This window comes from Harpia harpyja, chromosome Z (genome assembly GCF_026419915.1).
Source record: "Harpia harpyja isolate bHarHar1 chromosome Z, bHarHar1 primary haplotype, whole genome shotgun sequence".
Taxonomy (NCBI): Eukaryota; Metazoa; Chordata; class Aves; order Accipitriformes; family Accipitridae; genus Harpia; species Harpia harpyja.
Window position 1 is genome coordinate 44,961,903 of NC_068969.1, and position 16,719 is coordinate 44,978,621.

The window sequence follows — 16,719 nt, forward strand, 5'->3', positions numbered from 1 at the left end:
GAAAAGATAAAAAGGAATACAGTGATTAAGGCAACCACAACTCAAACTCAGAGATTCTTGTCTAAGATGATAGTGAATATTATCAAAAGGATTTCAATGTATTCAATTAGTATTTTAAATAAGATTTTCAAGCTGGAGGGGAGAAAATTGAGAACATCACTGAAAGTGGCTAAATTAAATTTGGAAGGAACAATTTATGTGGTTCTGTAGCTGGAAAGTTTAAAAGAGATTTAAATTTTCACAAAAGTGGTGTCCTTGAGTAAGATGTCAGAAGTGGACATTTCTGCAGAAGCTATATGTTGAAAATTCACTGTAAAGCAAAATACTTGGACTTTCAGAGTTACCCGTGCTTTGAGCAGGGAGGATGGGGATGGTTGAGCCAGGTGACCTCCTGAGGCCCATTTCAAGCTAAATTATTCTGCAGTTATGGAGAGAGATCAGTTACGAAGGTGTTAACTAGACTCTTCTGCAGAGTATTGAAAAAGAAGCTGAATAGGGTCATGACTAGTTTAGTATTTAATCTGCTCTGTTTTGTTTACACAAGAAAAGTAAGCAAGAGTGCCCAGATTCCAGTGAGGATAAAAGGTAGGACCACCCTTTTGGAGGAGGAAAGCAATAGAGACATTAAATCCACAAATCAAAGGGTCTCTTTCCTAGGCAGAATTGTACTTAGCTTTTGTGAAACGTTCCTAATTTGTTTTGGCCCTTTCTAAAACCCACACAATTCTAGTCAGTTTGTCACATTTTCCATTCTGGGTATTATGTTAAGATGTCCAAGTGTATTTTTGTTAGAAATGCTACTCATCGGGAGATGTACGAAAGTGCTATAGCATTGCAGATGAGTTCTTCAATGAAATTGATTCTCATTAAAATCACTCAGTCTTCTCTAGATAATGGAAAATAATGAGTTGCTCATAACCTGGCAGACTTGGGACCTATGTCAAGCACTAACCAGTATTACTATAGTTAGCATAACCTGGCATTATATTACTTATGTGAAACATGCACAGTAAGGAGCTGTTTGATGAGAACGAAAGCACTGAAATGAGGTAAAAACAATATACAGGATAAAGGACCAGAAGCAATAGTAACTCTGTGCTTGGAGTGCAAATTTTGTGGTATTCCATATTTAATATTATATTAAAATAGCATTTGGGCATACATTTGTGGTTGCACTTACTCTGGGCAGAACTTGTAGTGCAGGAGACAAACAATTGGGGACCTGCAATCTGATGTCTTTGCACTCTTTATGATTATTGAGTTATTTAATTTTAAGGGTAATAGTAGTGATTTAAGCTTGTTTAGGACCAATAAGCAGAGTAGCATTTCAAGGAAACTTTTTTTTCTATTTCTTCTATGAATCTGTAATCTGATTCCACATTTTACAGTGTAGGATTTGGTGAATGGGACATGAAGATTATATACTAAAATTAAGTAATGGTGCATCTCTGAAAAGCTTCAACATTTTAAATGCTGACCTTAATTTGCTGCAGACTTCTTTCTAAAATCTGCAGTGTTCTGCATTGAGAAAGTATGTTATTGTGATAGGTAACTTTTATGATTAATTTCCTTAAGAAGGTCTGAAATTAGTAGTTTTTTTTAACTTGTTGCTTTGTGTGTGAATAAGATGTGCATTTATAAATTCCTTGCAGCCAGGATCCATTTTTCCTATACTTAAAACCAGCAGATTTTTGCCATAATTGGAAAATGTTCCTTCAGACTACTGCTAAATGCAGTTGTTGATTTTAGTCTAGGACTTTCATATTTCCTCATATCAGTGTTTTGACCTGCTAACTGATTCGCCTTGTAATTCTGCAGTGCTTTCTTTAGATACTAATTTTAATACAGTGCTAATGCTCTGTAGAAAAAGCTGTGGAAGCACTGTGGAAGATTTGGATTCTGTGTAGCTTTGCCCCTCCAGTTCACAAGTAACAAACCATAATATTCTTTATTTTAATACACCGTCTGCTAAAATTGCATGTTGCAATTCAGTGTGACAAGCTGTGTACCTAGTTACACCTACACCCAAGCTGGTGTGTGACACAGGAATGACCATAAAGCTGTGGTCCATTGCTGGCTCAATACTGCTTGTAGACGGGTCTGCAGGCAGAGGGTTGGTGTGATAAGCCACAATTAGGATGCACAGTCCCCAGTACTTTGAGGTGTGCCATTGCTTGGCACCTGAGGCTGCGCCTGTATGTTTGTAATGCCTCTACAAGCAATTCAGGCATAAGGGGTGGTGTTGATGTGGTTTCCCTTCAAGGTGCAGTCAAAGCACTTACCTTCTTTCAGTCCGCTGCAAACACGAGCATGAGAATGGTGAATGAGGATGGAGAACCTGGACAGCTTGCTAGGGAAAGCAGAGTAGTGGGTGGCTGCATTTCTGTGGCATTGCTGTCTTGTGTATGTATGGTTCTTTTTAAACCTATTGGAAGATGATGGTTTGTAAAACCGAAATGTACAAGCCAATTATTAGACTGAATTCACATTTAGTTTTCATAAGCTGTAAGGGACAGAAGGATGGTTGTAAAATGTTATATTGCTATATTTAATAAATTGAAAAAGTTTACAGAAAGCATATTATAAAATATAACCTATTAATTATTGTCAGGCTAAGCCTGGAAGCAGGATTTTGCTGGGACACTTTTTAACAGTGGTTATTCTGTCAGTGGAAGGTACTGCTCAAATTTCACATGAAACTGCATACTAACCTTCAGTGTTCACTGGTGATAAAAGTATGTTGTGCTTGTTACAGAACATAGCAGGAGTAATAACACTGTTGCCTTTCTCACTTATTTAATCTAAAAATTGTGCTTTGTTTAAAGGAAAAATAATCATGCACTGAAACATTCTACCATTTGCTTCTAATATGTGCCCCCCTCCCCTTGGGGTCTTGTGTATTTTATTGATTCAATTCTTAAATTAGACTTCCGAAAAGTTTTGGAAATGCAAAATTAACCCTTTCTTTATCATAATGAAACAGAGTCTTTGCAGTAAAGTAGGGATCTAGGTTTTTTTTTTTTTTCCCTCTGTTAATGCTCTTAAAGACAAGATGGACCTTTTAGGTGTAACAACTTAAACAGTAGCAGGCAATTGTGAATTAGGAGTGGAATTACATTTTCAAAAGAATATATTTTTGAATAAAGTCTGTTGGAATTCTGGCATACTGTTTTCAATATGATTTCTGTTTGTAAATTGTTAAAAGCTTTACAACAAAAATGTATTTAAATTCTTTAATCTGAAACAGACTAATGAACATGCAGGTAAAATATTAGCAGAACGTTATGCCACACATTGATGGTAAGTTTGGGAATAGAACCCAAGCACTGTCTACTGGGAAGCAGCATGTCTTAATTCTGGCTCTTGTGAACAGAGGGGAGCAAGAGTATTCATAATGTGTGTTGTAACAGTTGACGCAATCTGAACTATCCTTACACTGTCAGATACTCTGAAGTAATAAATAAGTATGTCTGAGACACGGCCAATACTTCCAAGTGAGAAATCCACACATTCTTTTATTGTCTTTAATTTTGTGCTGTAACCATTTGCAAGTCTGGACTGTATTATTGTTTACTCCTCTATGTTTTACTTTTGGCAATACAAGTATGGCATACACAGCAGACTGGTGGGTAAGTGGATGAGTGGGTTTTGTCAATTATGATGTTTATGGCTTAGTTAAAAACAGTGTAAGTGAAACTTCAGATTTGCATCTCAGTATGGCTATATTTTGTAAAATGAGGTTTTATAGAAGTAGAGAATCAGGAGCAGTGAGGGAAGAGGTGGGTAGAAGATAGAGCTGGGCTAGTCCTGAAATTGCTGGGGTGTGTCACCTTGCTTTCTCTAAGAGCTGCTTTCACATTTGTTCCTACATCAGTGTGGCAAACATGCAGATGTTTTGGAGCTTCTTGTGGTGTAGGAGTTCTGTGCCTTCTGACAGAAATGAACAACTGGGTATAATTTTTAGAGTAGACTTAACCAAATACCTAAACCTGTCTTTCAGGTCTTTGGATCCCAAACATACTCATTATTATTTGAATAATTTATTATATACAAACTCATGAGGATATCAAGTCTATAGAAAATATGTCCTATGGAGAAAGATTCCCTGTGTAATGGGAATCTTTTTGCATTACTAATAGTCTTATATTCTTGGTTTGGTCATTTTCATGTTTGCCAAGGCCCTGTGGCCAGGTTGAATACTTACCATATTCCAGATACATTCACTTACCAGTGTAAGCAGTTTTCTGTATTTCTGCTAGTAATTTTTTAACCTCATCATCTGATAGATAGCTTGCTTGTTGAAAGCAAAAAGCTTGTGTTTGTTGGGGGTTTTTTTTCTTGATGAATTTTTTTAATGAGCAAGGGACTAATTCATTCCTTGTGCTCTATCAACCCAAGTCTACTGGTTTATTAAATCACATCCATGATACCCATGACCTTGGAAAAGTCATAAAAATTTCAAATGCCCTCTGCTGTTCTTCCATGTCACTTTAAAGGACTGTCCTAATGGGGTAAAAGACAGGAAGCAGAAAGAAATATGCTACATGGATAATTAAAATTGTTTGGTGTTTTTTTTTCTTCTTGGTATTCTATTTAGTTTAGAAGACTTCATTTGTATTTTGAGAAGCCAGGTTTTGTAATTCAAATAACCTGGGTAAGCTGAATTCTGCGTTTGGAAGATTTGTTTTAATAATTGACATTTATATTCATTTCCAGACCACATTTTGGCCCCTTTGCAGAAATCAGAGAACTAAGGTTTCCTCAGTGCAACAATTATTATGAGCCTGGTACAAAATCTGAATATATTTGTGGAGGTGGTGTGATAGCTATCTGTTGATGAATACTGTTTTACTTTGTCCTGAAAGATACTTCTTAATTGGTGTTTAGAGGGAGTAAGCCCTTGTTTCACAAACTGTGAATATTTGGAAACAGGATATGTGGTTAAGAGGAACTATGAATAATGTGGCAGACAGTTGCTTAAATTCTGGTGAATTTAGCAGTTTTTTGGGCTGAAGGACTGGTTGTTTTTTTTTTTTTAATACACTTTCATTATCAAGGAACCATAAGACATGGAGGGAAATCAGAGCAGAATTTGTGTGCGCAATGGAGATACCCAAATATAACTTTACTTCTCTCCAAAATTATACGAGTCGTCCATTGAGCAGAATTGCATCCAGCACTGGCTCAAAAGAAAACGGTTGACTCTTCTTTACCCCTTCCCTGTGGCCTCTTCTTTTCAGCTGCAGTTAAAGAATGTGTTGAAATCAAGTGAAGTGCATTACTGGAGGACACATGTTGAGACTTTCCTTAATCAAATACTACTGCTTAACATCAAAGACTGCATAAAAAAATTTAATGTGACACTGTTTCAAATTTAATGTTTTAGTTTTTCCTGGTATACGAGCACCAGCCTTTCTACACCTTGGGTTTTCTGTAGTAGTGGTAATGTAAAAGGTTAAGGCACATTTTCACCTAGAACTGTATGTTTCTGATGAACTCCCATGTTCCCATAGCAATTTCAGTAACCACACGCTGTTTTACTGGAAGAGTGACTTGAGGATATTGCCTGATCTCTCTCTACCTCCCATGGTAAACCTTCTGTTTGTTTTGTGAATTTAGTAGTCAGAGGTGCATGATAAAACTTGCCATCTCTTACTTAATGACACTTCACAGCCAGTAAGACTGCCAAATGGCTATACAACTTTCCTTTTTACTTCATTAAGCAACACAGAGGAACAGATCACAACAATTATTTTCTACCCTAATGCCTCATATTGACTGAAACATTTAAGTCTTAAAAATAGATAAGTGCCATAAAATAAAAGGCTTAAATGGGGGAAGGGACATCTTCACAGCTCCAAATGGGTCTAAAGAGAGGAAAAAGCGCAGAAGGACCTAAGTCAAGAAAATGGAGCTTTTTCAGATGAGTGAAGCATGAGTTGGAGACGGGGGAGAAAAGGTTAAGCTATGCTTATCATAGAAGGTTAAACTAGAAATAAAACTTAGGGGTTTTTTTCAGCAAAACCACACTAGAGGAAGAAACTGGAACAAAGTGTTTCTGCTTTCTCTAGTGGCAACAGTTAAACTGTAGTGACACTTAAAATAACCTGTGTGCTATTTTGCAGAGAACATTACTGTCTCAAAAGTCCTTTAATAACTGGCTGACCAACCTGCATCTTTGTGCTTTAAGGGTAAGGGAGCAGTAGTCTGATACTCCTCCTCACATAACAAAATGACTTGCAATAGAAATTGTTTTCTTGTGGTTATGGAGTTTGTGATTTCCCCTGTGTTTTCTGGTTTTCAAGAGTTGTAAATGCAAAAAAGTAAACACATTTCCTCCTTTCTCCCTGCCTTCTCTCCAACCAAAAAAAAAAAAAGAAAAAGAAAAAAAACCATTCACCTACAATAGTGGTTTGGCACATGGTATCTTATTAGTTAAAAGGCAAATAGAATCAATGTTTGTATTACCCTAGCTTCAGTTTTCTTTCTGCAAGCAGCAGACCAGACAAAAAGTTCAAGAAAAGGAGGCGAAGGGTGGACAGGGAAAGAGAAAATGTGCTCTCTGGGCAAACCATTGTACCCCTGGAAAACACTTCTGTGGCCTTGGAAGAAGCCTACAAGTCAGTAAGAACAAAACTTGATCTCTGCAGTGAGTGGTTGTGAATCTTTAGTATGTATACGGATTTGAAAAGTGTGGTTTCTCTATTGTGGGTGGGTGTAGACCACAGTTTATGGCTAAAGACTGTGGTGTTGGTGATGTAACTGAGCTTGTGTCTTACTGAGAACTTATTATTTTGCTTGTGAGTTCAGATTTCACTGGAAATTCAGCAATCGTTGAGGTGATGCATTTGCAGAAAAAATTTGCCGAAAAAATTTGCCATTTCAATAGGCATAGAATGTGACCCCACAGATTGTGGACTGCACTTGGGGGGGGAGGAGATAACCTGCTATTGTTTATACTATTTTTACATTGTATTGAGGATAGATAGTTTGTAAAGCAGAGGATAAATATGTAATTACTTCTTTTTTTTTCTCTTGTCCTGTAAGGAGAATAAGTTCTGGAGCCTTTCTTTGGTCCTTCACTCATTGCAAACAAATGAAGACCTGCATTACTTCTTAATTTACATACTGATGGAACTTCCAGCCAGCTGCCTTCAGTGTAGGATGGGGAGCATACAGATTACTGCTATAATATTGCCTGAAAGTATTCCAGAATGCACTGCTGTAGAATACACTGAAATAATCTTGCACTTGAAAATTGGAGCTCTACAATTCTGATTGTTTCTGTCTTTTAGGCAAAGTGGGACAAAGACAACACAGAAGATCTGACTTTTCCAGAAAGTAATCGTGAATTATTGTCACGGATTTTCACTATTCCTTTATTTGGTTTTTTCGTTATTTTAACCTACTTATCAGTTTAAATTTCGGTCGTGATTTCGTAAGTGGTGTCTAGGTTGTCAGGTTCAGTTATGGCCTTTTTATAAAATAATGTTTGAAAATTTGACATTTCCTTGTCTGAGATTTCCTCCCTTGTTCTGGCTTCATAAATCTTGCCCTGAATCTCTTGCCATTTCAACTTTTTTTTCCAACACAAATCTAAAATATTGAAAATACTGAAATATTTGAATTGGAAATGCTGAAATTGGTCTTTGTGTACCAAGCTGAGCCATGATTCGATATGTAATCCATTTCCTCAGTTCTACATTGAATTAATCTAAGAGGAAACCACTGGGAATTCCCTTCTGCTGTGTTTTGGGATTCTTCCTGCATGATTTCCTGTCAGTATCCACAGAGTTCACTTTAGTGAGCAATTGGTTAATGTAATTAGTTAAGTAGACATAAATTCAGCTTCTGCTTTAGCACTAATGAAACTGCAGAGGCTGATTGTATTCTCGTGCTGCAACAAGAAAAAACAGGACAATTTTTGTTGTGATTTTGAAGAAAGTGTTGAGTATGTACAGAAAATAGTTACTGTTACCATGACAAAGACATTACTGATGCTGGCTCCTTGTTTGGGGCAAATTCCGTAAAGCATATAGGTATGTCTATACCATATGTGCTGACTGACGCAGTGATAACTTGGAGTACTCATGCAGCACCCCAGTGCTGCAGTGCCTACAGTGGAAGTGGACAATGACCATGCAGAGCAAAAGAGAGCAAGATTTTTGAATAGAAGATGACTCACAAAGGTTCTCATGTTAAAATACTGGATGACATTTGCATAATGTGTGACTTAGTCCCATAACTTACCTTTTTAGAGCTGGCAAATATTCAGCCATATTTCTTAAGAAAATTAAAAAAACCCCAACAAACTAGAACCAAACCCACAACCAAATTTCTGGATTATTTTTATTTCCTTGCTTCAAGAGGTTAAAAAAAATAAATCAGTGTGGTGGGTTGACTCTGGCTGGATGCCAGGTGCCTATCAAAGCTGCTCTATCACTCCCCCCCTCAACTGGACAGGGGAGAGAAAATAGAACAAAAGGCTCGTGGGTCGAGATAAGGACAGTTTAATAAAGCAAAAGCAAAGGTCCTGCGTGAAGGCAAAGGAAAACAAAAGATTTTATTCTCTACTTCCCATCCGCAGGTGATCTCTGGCCACTTCCTGGGAAGCAGGGCTTCAGTACGCGTAGTGGTTGCTCCAGAAGACAAAAGTAAATAACAAATGCTCCCCCTTCCTCCTCCTTTTACTTAGCTTTTATTGCTGAGTAGACCTCATATGGTATGGAATATCCCTTTGGTCAGTTTGGGTCAGTTGTCCTGGCTGTGTCCCCTCCCAAGATCTTGCCCCAGCCTGCCGGTGAGGGGGGGAAATGTTGGAGAGACAGCCTTGATGCTGTGCCAGCACTGCTCAGCAGTAGCCAAAACACTGGTGTGTTATCAACACCTTTCTGGCTACCAGTACAGAGCACAGCACTATGAGGGCTGCTGTGGGGAGAATTAACTCCCTCTCAGCCAGACCCAACAAATCTGTTACTCCCACTTCTGTACCAGGAAAGGAACCTATTTAAACAAATATGTGGGTAGCCAATAATAAGACAGTGCTACTTTAAAAGATAGACAATACAGTCTGCTAATTGACTTGAGATATCAGGCTGAAAAAGTTAAGCTTTTTAAATAGGACTTTTATTATCCCATTATCTTATTTCTTAATTAAACTCTAAATCAGGGGTTGTTTTAATTACCACTGGAGGTTTAAAAAAAAAAAAAAGTATAAGCTGATATCTTATTAACATTGCACTGGTAGTCTACAGATCTGGTAACACCAAAGCCAAGTTGTAGAACCCCATTCATTATTGAACACCAACTTTTTAGGTCATAAGATGTAAACACTCTACCACCTTCCTTCATCATAAACCTCAAATGTATCCATTGTGCATGTTTTAAAAGTGTTTTGGCTTTAATTAACTCAGCCTGTAGGAGGAAAGAATTGTAAGGTAAGGGGAACAAGAATACAAGTGGTTTCTCACAGTTGCCAAATTTTACTGTGAGTACTAAAACTTGCTTTCATATAGACTCACAGAATAAAATAATCATGAAGTAAAGCTTAAAAATGAAGGCAAAAAGTTTGTCTTCATGTTCAGCTATGATTGACTTAGTCTCTCTTATGAATTTGTTATGCTGAGCTCGAAGTACTTCACGTTTTTACAAGATATAAATAAGATTTCTTTCACAATTTGCTGGAATATTGGAGCATGGGAGTACTTTTTAAAAATAAAAACCAACCCCCTGAAGAATAGTTGAACACTGAGGACTAAGGTAACATTTGCATTTGTGGCCTTTTACTTCCATTTGGGTTTTGAGACATTTCTGAAAAACATCATCATATCAGAGAATCCTGGAACATTTTCCCCTAATTTGAGATTGGTGCTCGGAGCAAGTTTACCTTGCCATGCTTGCATGTACAACTCAATGTGAGTGGACGTGCTTTCGGAGACCAATGCAACACTTGCATTAAGTGCTTACAGTGCTGCAGGCTTCGGTATTTTTAACATGAATTTTTCAATTTGCCTTTTTCTCCCAGGTTTCATGTGAGAATCTTAGGTTTCATTTCTTCTGAAGAGGAATGAGCTCTTTCTGAACTGGGGCCCAAGTGCCTCTCCTTGTTGTCCAAAAAGACAGGCTTCACCATGGTTACCAGATAGAAATATGAGAACTTGCTTACCTGTTTGCATTGTTTCTTTTGAAAACTGACATCCACGTTGCTGTTACTGGATTCCTCATAAGGAGCAATTCTTTGATGGAAAATAGTGAATCTTTTCCTGTATGAAGAGAATGGTGGGTAAAAAAAAGGTAAAATTTAGGTCAGGATTTATTCCAGCTCTTAAAAATTTGAAGCTTTCAGGTCAGAGATTCTGTTTGCATGTTATGTCTGATTTGCTTCAAGAAAGAAAGAGGTTATTAGAATGTGTTTATAAAGTATGTTAATAACTGTTTGATGATTTGAGCATTGTGTTGTCTGGAAGTTGGATAAAATACTTACTGAAACAGAGCTGAACAGCTATTCAAACATTCTTTTGTGCAGGTCCAGCACGGGTTGATACAACTTTTATCTTCATTTACAATTTGAGGTGATTGTATTTTAAAGTACAAATAATCTACACATGAAAATCTGTTCCACTGGATAATGTAGTCTTTTTTAAAGAAATACATTTATTGTAATCTGTCAAGATTGTATTGAAAAAATAGCCTCCAACCCCCTGAATTGAAAAATAAATAATAAATCACTGAGTAGTAGCATTTTTTAAAAATGAAAACAAACAAAAGCTAAAAAAAATGCAAATGTTTGCGTCAAAGTAAGGATACAAGGCACATGTAGCTTTCATAATCCAACAAGCATCCATGCTCTGGTTTTTTGTACATATTAGAGTTTCTTCTACTTTCTTGTATTTTATGTTTAATTAGGTTTAATCTTGTGAAGGATAGAACTATGGTTTAGGTCTAAGGGACTTCTTAGGTGCTCTAAGTTTGAACTGCATGAAACTGCATGAACTGCATTTTCAGTGGGAAATACTGAACAATACATAAAGAAAACTGCATGTACAACTGCTTCAATGCAGCTAATTACTTGCAGATACAGGGGGCAGTTTTAGTGTGGAGAACTGGTATTCACACCTGCACCTTTGTGCATCAGAGAACTGTCTGCTGTTTCATTAATGCCTGTTTCAGCCAGGCGTTTGTTCTCCTTGTTTGAGCCATTACTGTCACTACCCTACAGGTGGTGGAGTGGTAGAAAATGAACTTTATCATCTAGAGCCACTAAATATAGGAAGGAGAGAATGGTGCATTTAAAATGCTCCTGTTTAAAATAAGTTCAGCACAATTAAAAGTTGGTTTCTAATCAAAGTGTAAGGCTTCAGTGCACAGAAAATAAAACCGACTCCAGAAATAAAGCAATATAGGAAGCAAAGCCACTTTCAGGCAGGTTTATCAACACACCTAAGCTTCTTATCTGGGTGTCCACCTTTCACAAATGCGTACAGTTGTGGCCTACTTACTTCTTCCAATTACTTTAACAATTTTCTAAATGCCCATAAGCATTGGCAGTTATATGAAAAAAAAATATTCTCCCACAGTGTGCCCAGTTGAGATGCAGTTATGGGTTCATCAACTTTTTCCTATTATAGCATCTTCTGCAGTATTTCAGCTTAATTAGTTTCAGAACTCTGTTTAAAAGAACACAACTATATTTCACGTCCATTGAAGCTTTCACATTGCTTTGCAGTTTTCACAGTATCTAAAGAGTAGGAAAAGAAGCGCTTCATGAAATTTTGCAACAAAAATAAAGTATTAAGAATATTTTATAGGCTGAATAATGATAGGAGAAAGGGTGTTTTGGCTGGTTGGTTGTTTCATGTGTGCTTTTTAGGATTATACTTTTTTTGACTTCCACAGTACTCTTATTAGCATTGAATAATAAAATATTTTTCTGAAAAACAGCAATAACATCCAGTGTTCAATACAACACTGATTTTAATTTTAGTTTTATAGTGTTCTTACTGTGCATCTTATTCCAGCTCAGCTTCCTATTAATGATGTATTTGTTGGAATTTAATTCCATACCATATTTTTTTGTAGGAAATATATCAGCAGCTGAAACATACTTTCGGTTTTAGGGGAGGGTTTTTTGGGGGTTTGTTTTTTTTTTTTTTCCATCTAAGGAGCAGCTTGGTGCTCCTAGTCAAATTTAATGGCTTCCAAGTTAAATTTCATATTAAGTGTAGGGAGGAAAGATCATTATGGTGTTTGTGTTTTCAAAAGGAAGAATCCCAGGAAGGAAGCCTTTCTTAATGGCATCTAGAAATCAGGGGGTATTGAATATATTTGTTTTGTATTGTTGTTTGTATTGTGCAATGCACCTTTGTGCTGAGGTATTATCAAACAGCTGTCATATTCACCAAGGGTTATGGTTTAGGATTACTGGTCTGGGTGCTGTTCACAACACACTGTTGATCTCCATTCTCTGCTATCTCAAAAGCATCCCACAAGTCTTTACATCAGAGGGGTAGTCCTAGTCAGACATTGTAGGATGCATCATGCTGTCCAGTCAACTGCCTGATCCCAGTGAGGTTGCTTTGGCGGTGCTTCCTGTGGTTCAGGTGATGCCTTCAAGGCTTCCTCTGGCTAGTTGTTTTCTGTGCTTTGAGCCGGTGCTATCTGCAGCAGCTTTTCTGCTTCTGGGATGAGTTTTATTCCTTTTATATTCCATCTTGAGAAGAAGGAGTATTACAAAGGAAGAACAGCATTAATGTATGGTTTACTTCAGGCTAAATATTGAACCATGATCTTCGGAGTAATTGAGACTTGAGCTTTACCACAGGTAGTCATGTTGGTCTTGCAGAAAAAGGACATTATGAATTTTTTCTGGTCATGTGGTGTGCTGAAGTTATTGAAAAATTCCTTTGGGTAGAATAGCAGGAGAGCATGGCACTTTGCTGTGCATTTCTACTGCTTGTAACAAACTATTATTTTATCTGTGCCATAGCTTCATCTGGAAGTAAGTAATATATTTTACTTAAGCTGAGTATTGAAGTGGTATACATAAGGTGGTACGTGATCAGGGACCTAGAGGAAGGCATTGAAACTTGAAAATTACAGTGGAGATGTATGCAATGGGCAGTTTCTCACAACTTCTTGCTGGCGTGCTTCAAACCTGTGTTTTGGACAGAATAAAGTACATTTAGAAAAGAGAACAAAAAAGGCAATCTTTTGGAAGGCTGTCATCTTGGGATGCAGGTACACATTTTTAGGGAACTAGTCTGAGATTGTGCTTTACATAGCCACCAGTAGTTGGTGGATATTATCAACTCAGACATTAACAGATACTGCGATGAGGTAAAGCTGTCCTGTGTTGCATGGTTAGAGAATCATAAAATCATAGAATGGTTTGGGTTGGAAGGGACCTTAAAGACCATCTGGTTCCAACCCCCCTGCCATGGGCAGGGACACCTTCTGGTAGACCAGGTTGCTCAAAGCCCCATCCAACCAACTTGAACACTTCCAGGGATGGGGCATCCACAACCTCTCTGGGCAACCTGTTCCAGTGCCTCTCCACCCTCACAGTCAAGAACTTCCTCCTTACATCCAATCTAAATCTACCCTCTTTCAGTTTAAAGCCATTACCCCTTGTCCTATCACTGCATGCCCTTCTAAAAAGTCCCTCTTGGGCTTTCCTGTAGGCCCCCTTTAAATACTGGAAGGCTGCTATAAAGTCTCCCCGGAGCCTTCTCTTCTCCAGTCTAAACAACCCCAACTTTCAGCCTTTCTTCATAGGAGAGGTGTTCCAGCCTTCTGATCATTTTCATGGCCCTCCTCTGGACCTGCTCCAACAGGTCTGTGGCTTTCCTGTGCTGAGGACCCCAGAGCTGGATGCAGTACTCCAGGTGGGGTCTCACCAGAGCGGAGTAGAGGGGCAGAGCCACCTCCCTCAACCTGCTGGCCACACTTCTTTTAATGCAGCCCCGATATGGTTGGCTTTCTGGGCTGCAAGCACACATGGCCAGGTCATGTTGAGCTTCTCGTCAACCAACACCCCCAAGTTCTCACGTCAGTGAGAAATTGAGGCAAATGGAAGAAACCACCAGAGGGTGGAGCTCACTCCTGATCCTCTGCAGATCCATACTGTGATTTAAGTCATTGTAAACGCCTAATTGGATTTCCATGGGGCAGAGCACCGAGATAGCCCGTGTTTTTAACCTTGTGGTTCTTCTTCTTGTGTAAATACTAATTTTTAAAAATGTATTCACTTGTATTAGTATCTTTTTGTTTTCTCTCCAGAAATGCCTGCTATTCTCTTGGAATTTAAAGAAAGAGCTACACAAAGAATTATTAGTTTTTCAATGTCACATTCGATTTAGCTATATTATTTTAGCTATTTTCCTCAATCTTTCTTCTTTTTTCAAAGACTGCCATTAAAATAAAAACTCTTTTTTTGATCTGTTTCAAACTAATGAGCAAACCCTACATTAGGAAAATAACATACTGTCTTTTTGTAGCTCTCACACCAACAAGAACGTCTTCCTCAGGTCAGCAGCAGGAGGAAAGATTACAGTGAAACAGAAAATCAGTGGTGTACTGTTTTTTAAAGTGGCAATTTTTAGAAAAAATATGTTCATTTATATTAGCATTATATCTTCTTCATTTCTTGTCATGGAATCCTCTGTAATGTTCATTAGTGAATCAAGTAAATTCAATAATCATATAATTCTTGTTAAATGAGTGATTTTTAGAGAACCAGTGAAAATACTGGTGCCTACTGAGATTATTGTATACTTCCAAAGAAGACTAAATAAGTTTAGGTAGAGAATGCTATTTAGCCTGCAAGGACAAATCACACAGTGAAAGGTCATTGCCAAAGACACTTAATATGCCGGTTACAGGTGAAGGGCTGTATGCCTGCAGAGTTGAAAAGGAATCCAGCACGTATGCTGCTCAGTCTAATTATAACGTTACAGATGGTCATTACATAAGGAATGCCTCCAAATCAATATTGTCCATGCAGCGAGACTTCTAAGTATACCTCATCCTGAATGAGCAGCAGCTCACTATTTCTCTCCAGGAATATAGCTCTTGAAGCAGCAAGGTGCACCTTCCCTTCCAAGTTACCTTCTCTCTCATACCAACTCAGTATTTACAGTCGATTTTCTCTCCCTGATCACCATGCTACCCTCCTTAGTGTTTTTTTTCTCTTTACTGTATGCATGCATCAGGCTGGACTGCATATTAGATGGAGACAGTTACATTTTATTAAAAATGAACGTCATTTGCCCTGCTTAGGATCTTTTCATTAGAGGTAAGAGTATGGTGATGCAGAGACTGAATTTAACTGAAAGAGAATAAACCTAGCTAGCAAGGGAATAACATACAGAACCCATAATTGCCCAAGCCAAATGTGGCTTCAGGTGCCTACGAAAACTGGCACTGAGTTTTCAATAACAGCAGTAATTAGGATCAGTGTGTTAGCACAGTATTTGCAAGTGCAAGCTATAGCGAGCTGCAGGGAAAAGTACTTCCTAACTGTCGTATGGTCAATACAACAGTGGTTGAAACTGGGGAAAAAAATTACGCAGTTTAAGTGACATTTAGGAGTAATAAAAGATTAGACGTTAAATATATCTGTCCTATTTTCATACTGAATGAAGATGCCTCCCCATCCCTAGATGAAGAGCTCATCGCCTTTCCTGTCTGCCATGGACAGTACCTAAAGAAGAGGCTTGTGATTGTATCAGTGGTCCATATAGTTCACATTTTTAAGTAAGCATGCACTTTTGTGTTCAGATATGTCTGAATTCTAGTACCATCCACTTTTAAAATACAAAATGCATACTAGCTTGCCCTCTGCATCTGCAGCCAGGTTTAAGTAGTGTAGTCTTCCACCAGCATCTCCACAGTTTTAGGATATGTATGTGTTTTCCTACAGCTGACTGGGTAAGAATCATGAAGGGTCTGGACGCAAGGGATTTTGGATGTGCCTACACATCTGCTTTGCTGGATGCATGTTCATAATCTAGCCAGACTAATGTAAATAACTAGTGTGCTAGATACTTGGGGTCATTGCTGAGGAAGGCTATTGCTAGCCTGCTCTGGATTTCTGGCTGTGGATCTTTCATAATATGGCTTTTCATAGCATAATGCTCTTCCTTAGGATAATGTCCAACTTCTGGGTAGGACAAGCAGTGTTTTGAGGGTCCACTGCCCCCATGTTTGAAAATAATAGCTTCCCTGAGAGGCTGCTTACTGTAGGTTCATTTAAGTATTACAGGTATAGTATATAGAGTAGATTGGAAAGATTTAGGTATGAGATAGATTGCAACAGCTCATGTCAAGCTATTGTCTGGTCTCTGTTCAGGTACACGGTGTTAGCTGGTTCTAATTAGTGGTGAAAATTTTCTAAGCAAATTGAAGAGAACTCACTCTTTTCCGGTGTTACTACTTTTAAGGACCCTTATTTATTTATTTACCTTCAAATTGGAAACTTATTTTTAAAATGCATTAGCTTTTTAGCATTTAAATACTAAAATTTATTATTGGTATGATACGGTTTTTGTGTTTCTATTTAGTGCCACGTCGCATGCCAAAGTTATGTGTTTCTTTGAAGATTGAAATCTTTACATAAGTTGCCCAGGATGCCAGCAGCTTGCTTACATTAAATAATGTGGTTAGAGTGGTTGACTAGTTGATTTAGTTTGTTCTACAATGCAGCATGGAACAGATGTTAGT

At 37.9% G+C, this 16,719-nt stretch overlaps 1 protein-coding gene across 5 annotated transcripts in view; it reads left to right on the plus strand.

Annotated features, from left to right (window-relative positions):
• The window catches only part of COMMD10 (COMM domain containing 10), a 115,145-nt gene that overhangs the window by 42,943 nt on the left and 55,483 nt on the right, over positions 1 to 16,719 (plus strand). The window contains exon 6 of one of the 5 annotated variants that reach the window (XM_052777061.1): positions 7,048 to 7,344. The exons of the other annotated variants lie outside the window; for them this stretch is intronic. Coding sequence (XP_052633021.1) covers positions 7,048 to 7,278 — 231 coding nt within the window. The 3' untranslated portion in view covers positions 7,279 to 7,344. Of the gene's footprint in view, positions 1 to 7,047; positions 7,345 to 16,719 lie in introns of those variants that run through there. 5 annotated transcript variants of the gene reach the window in all.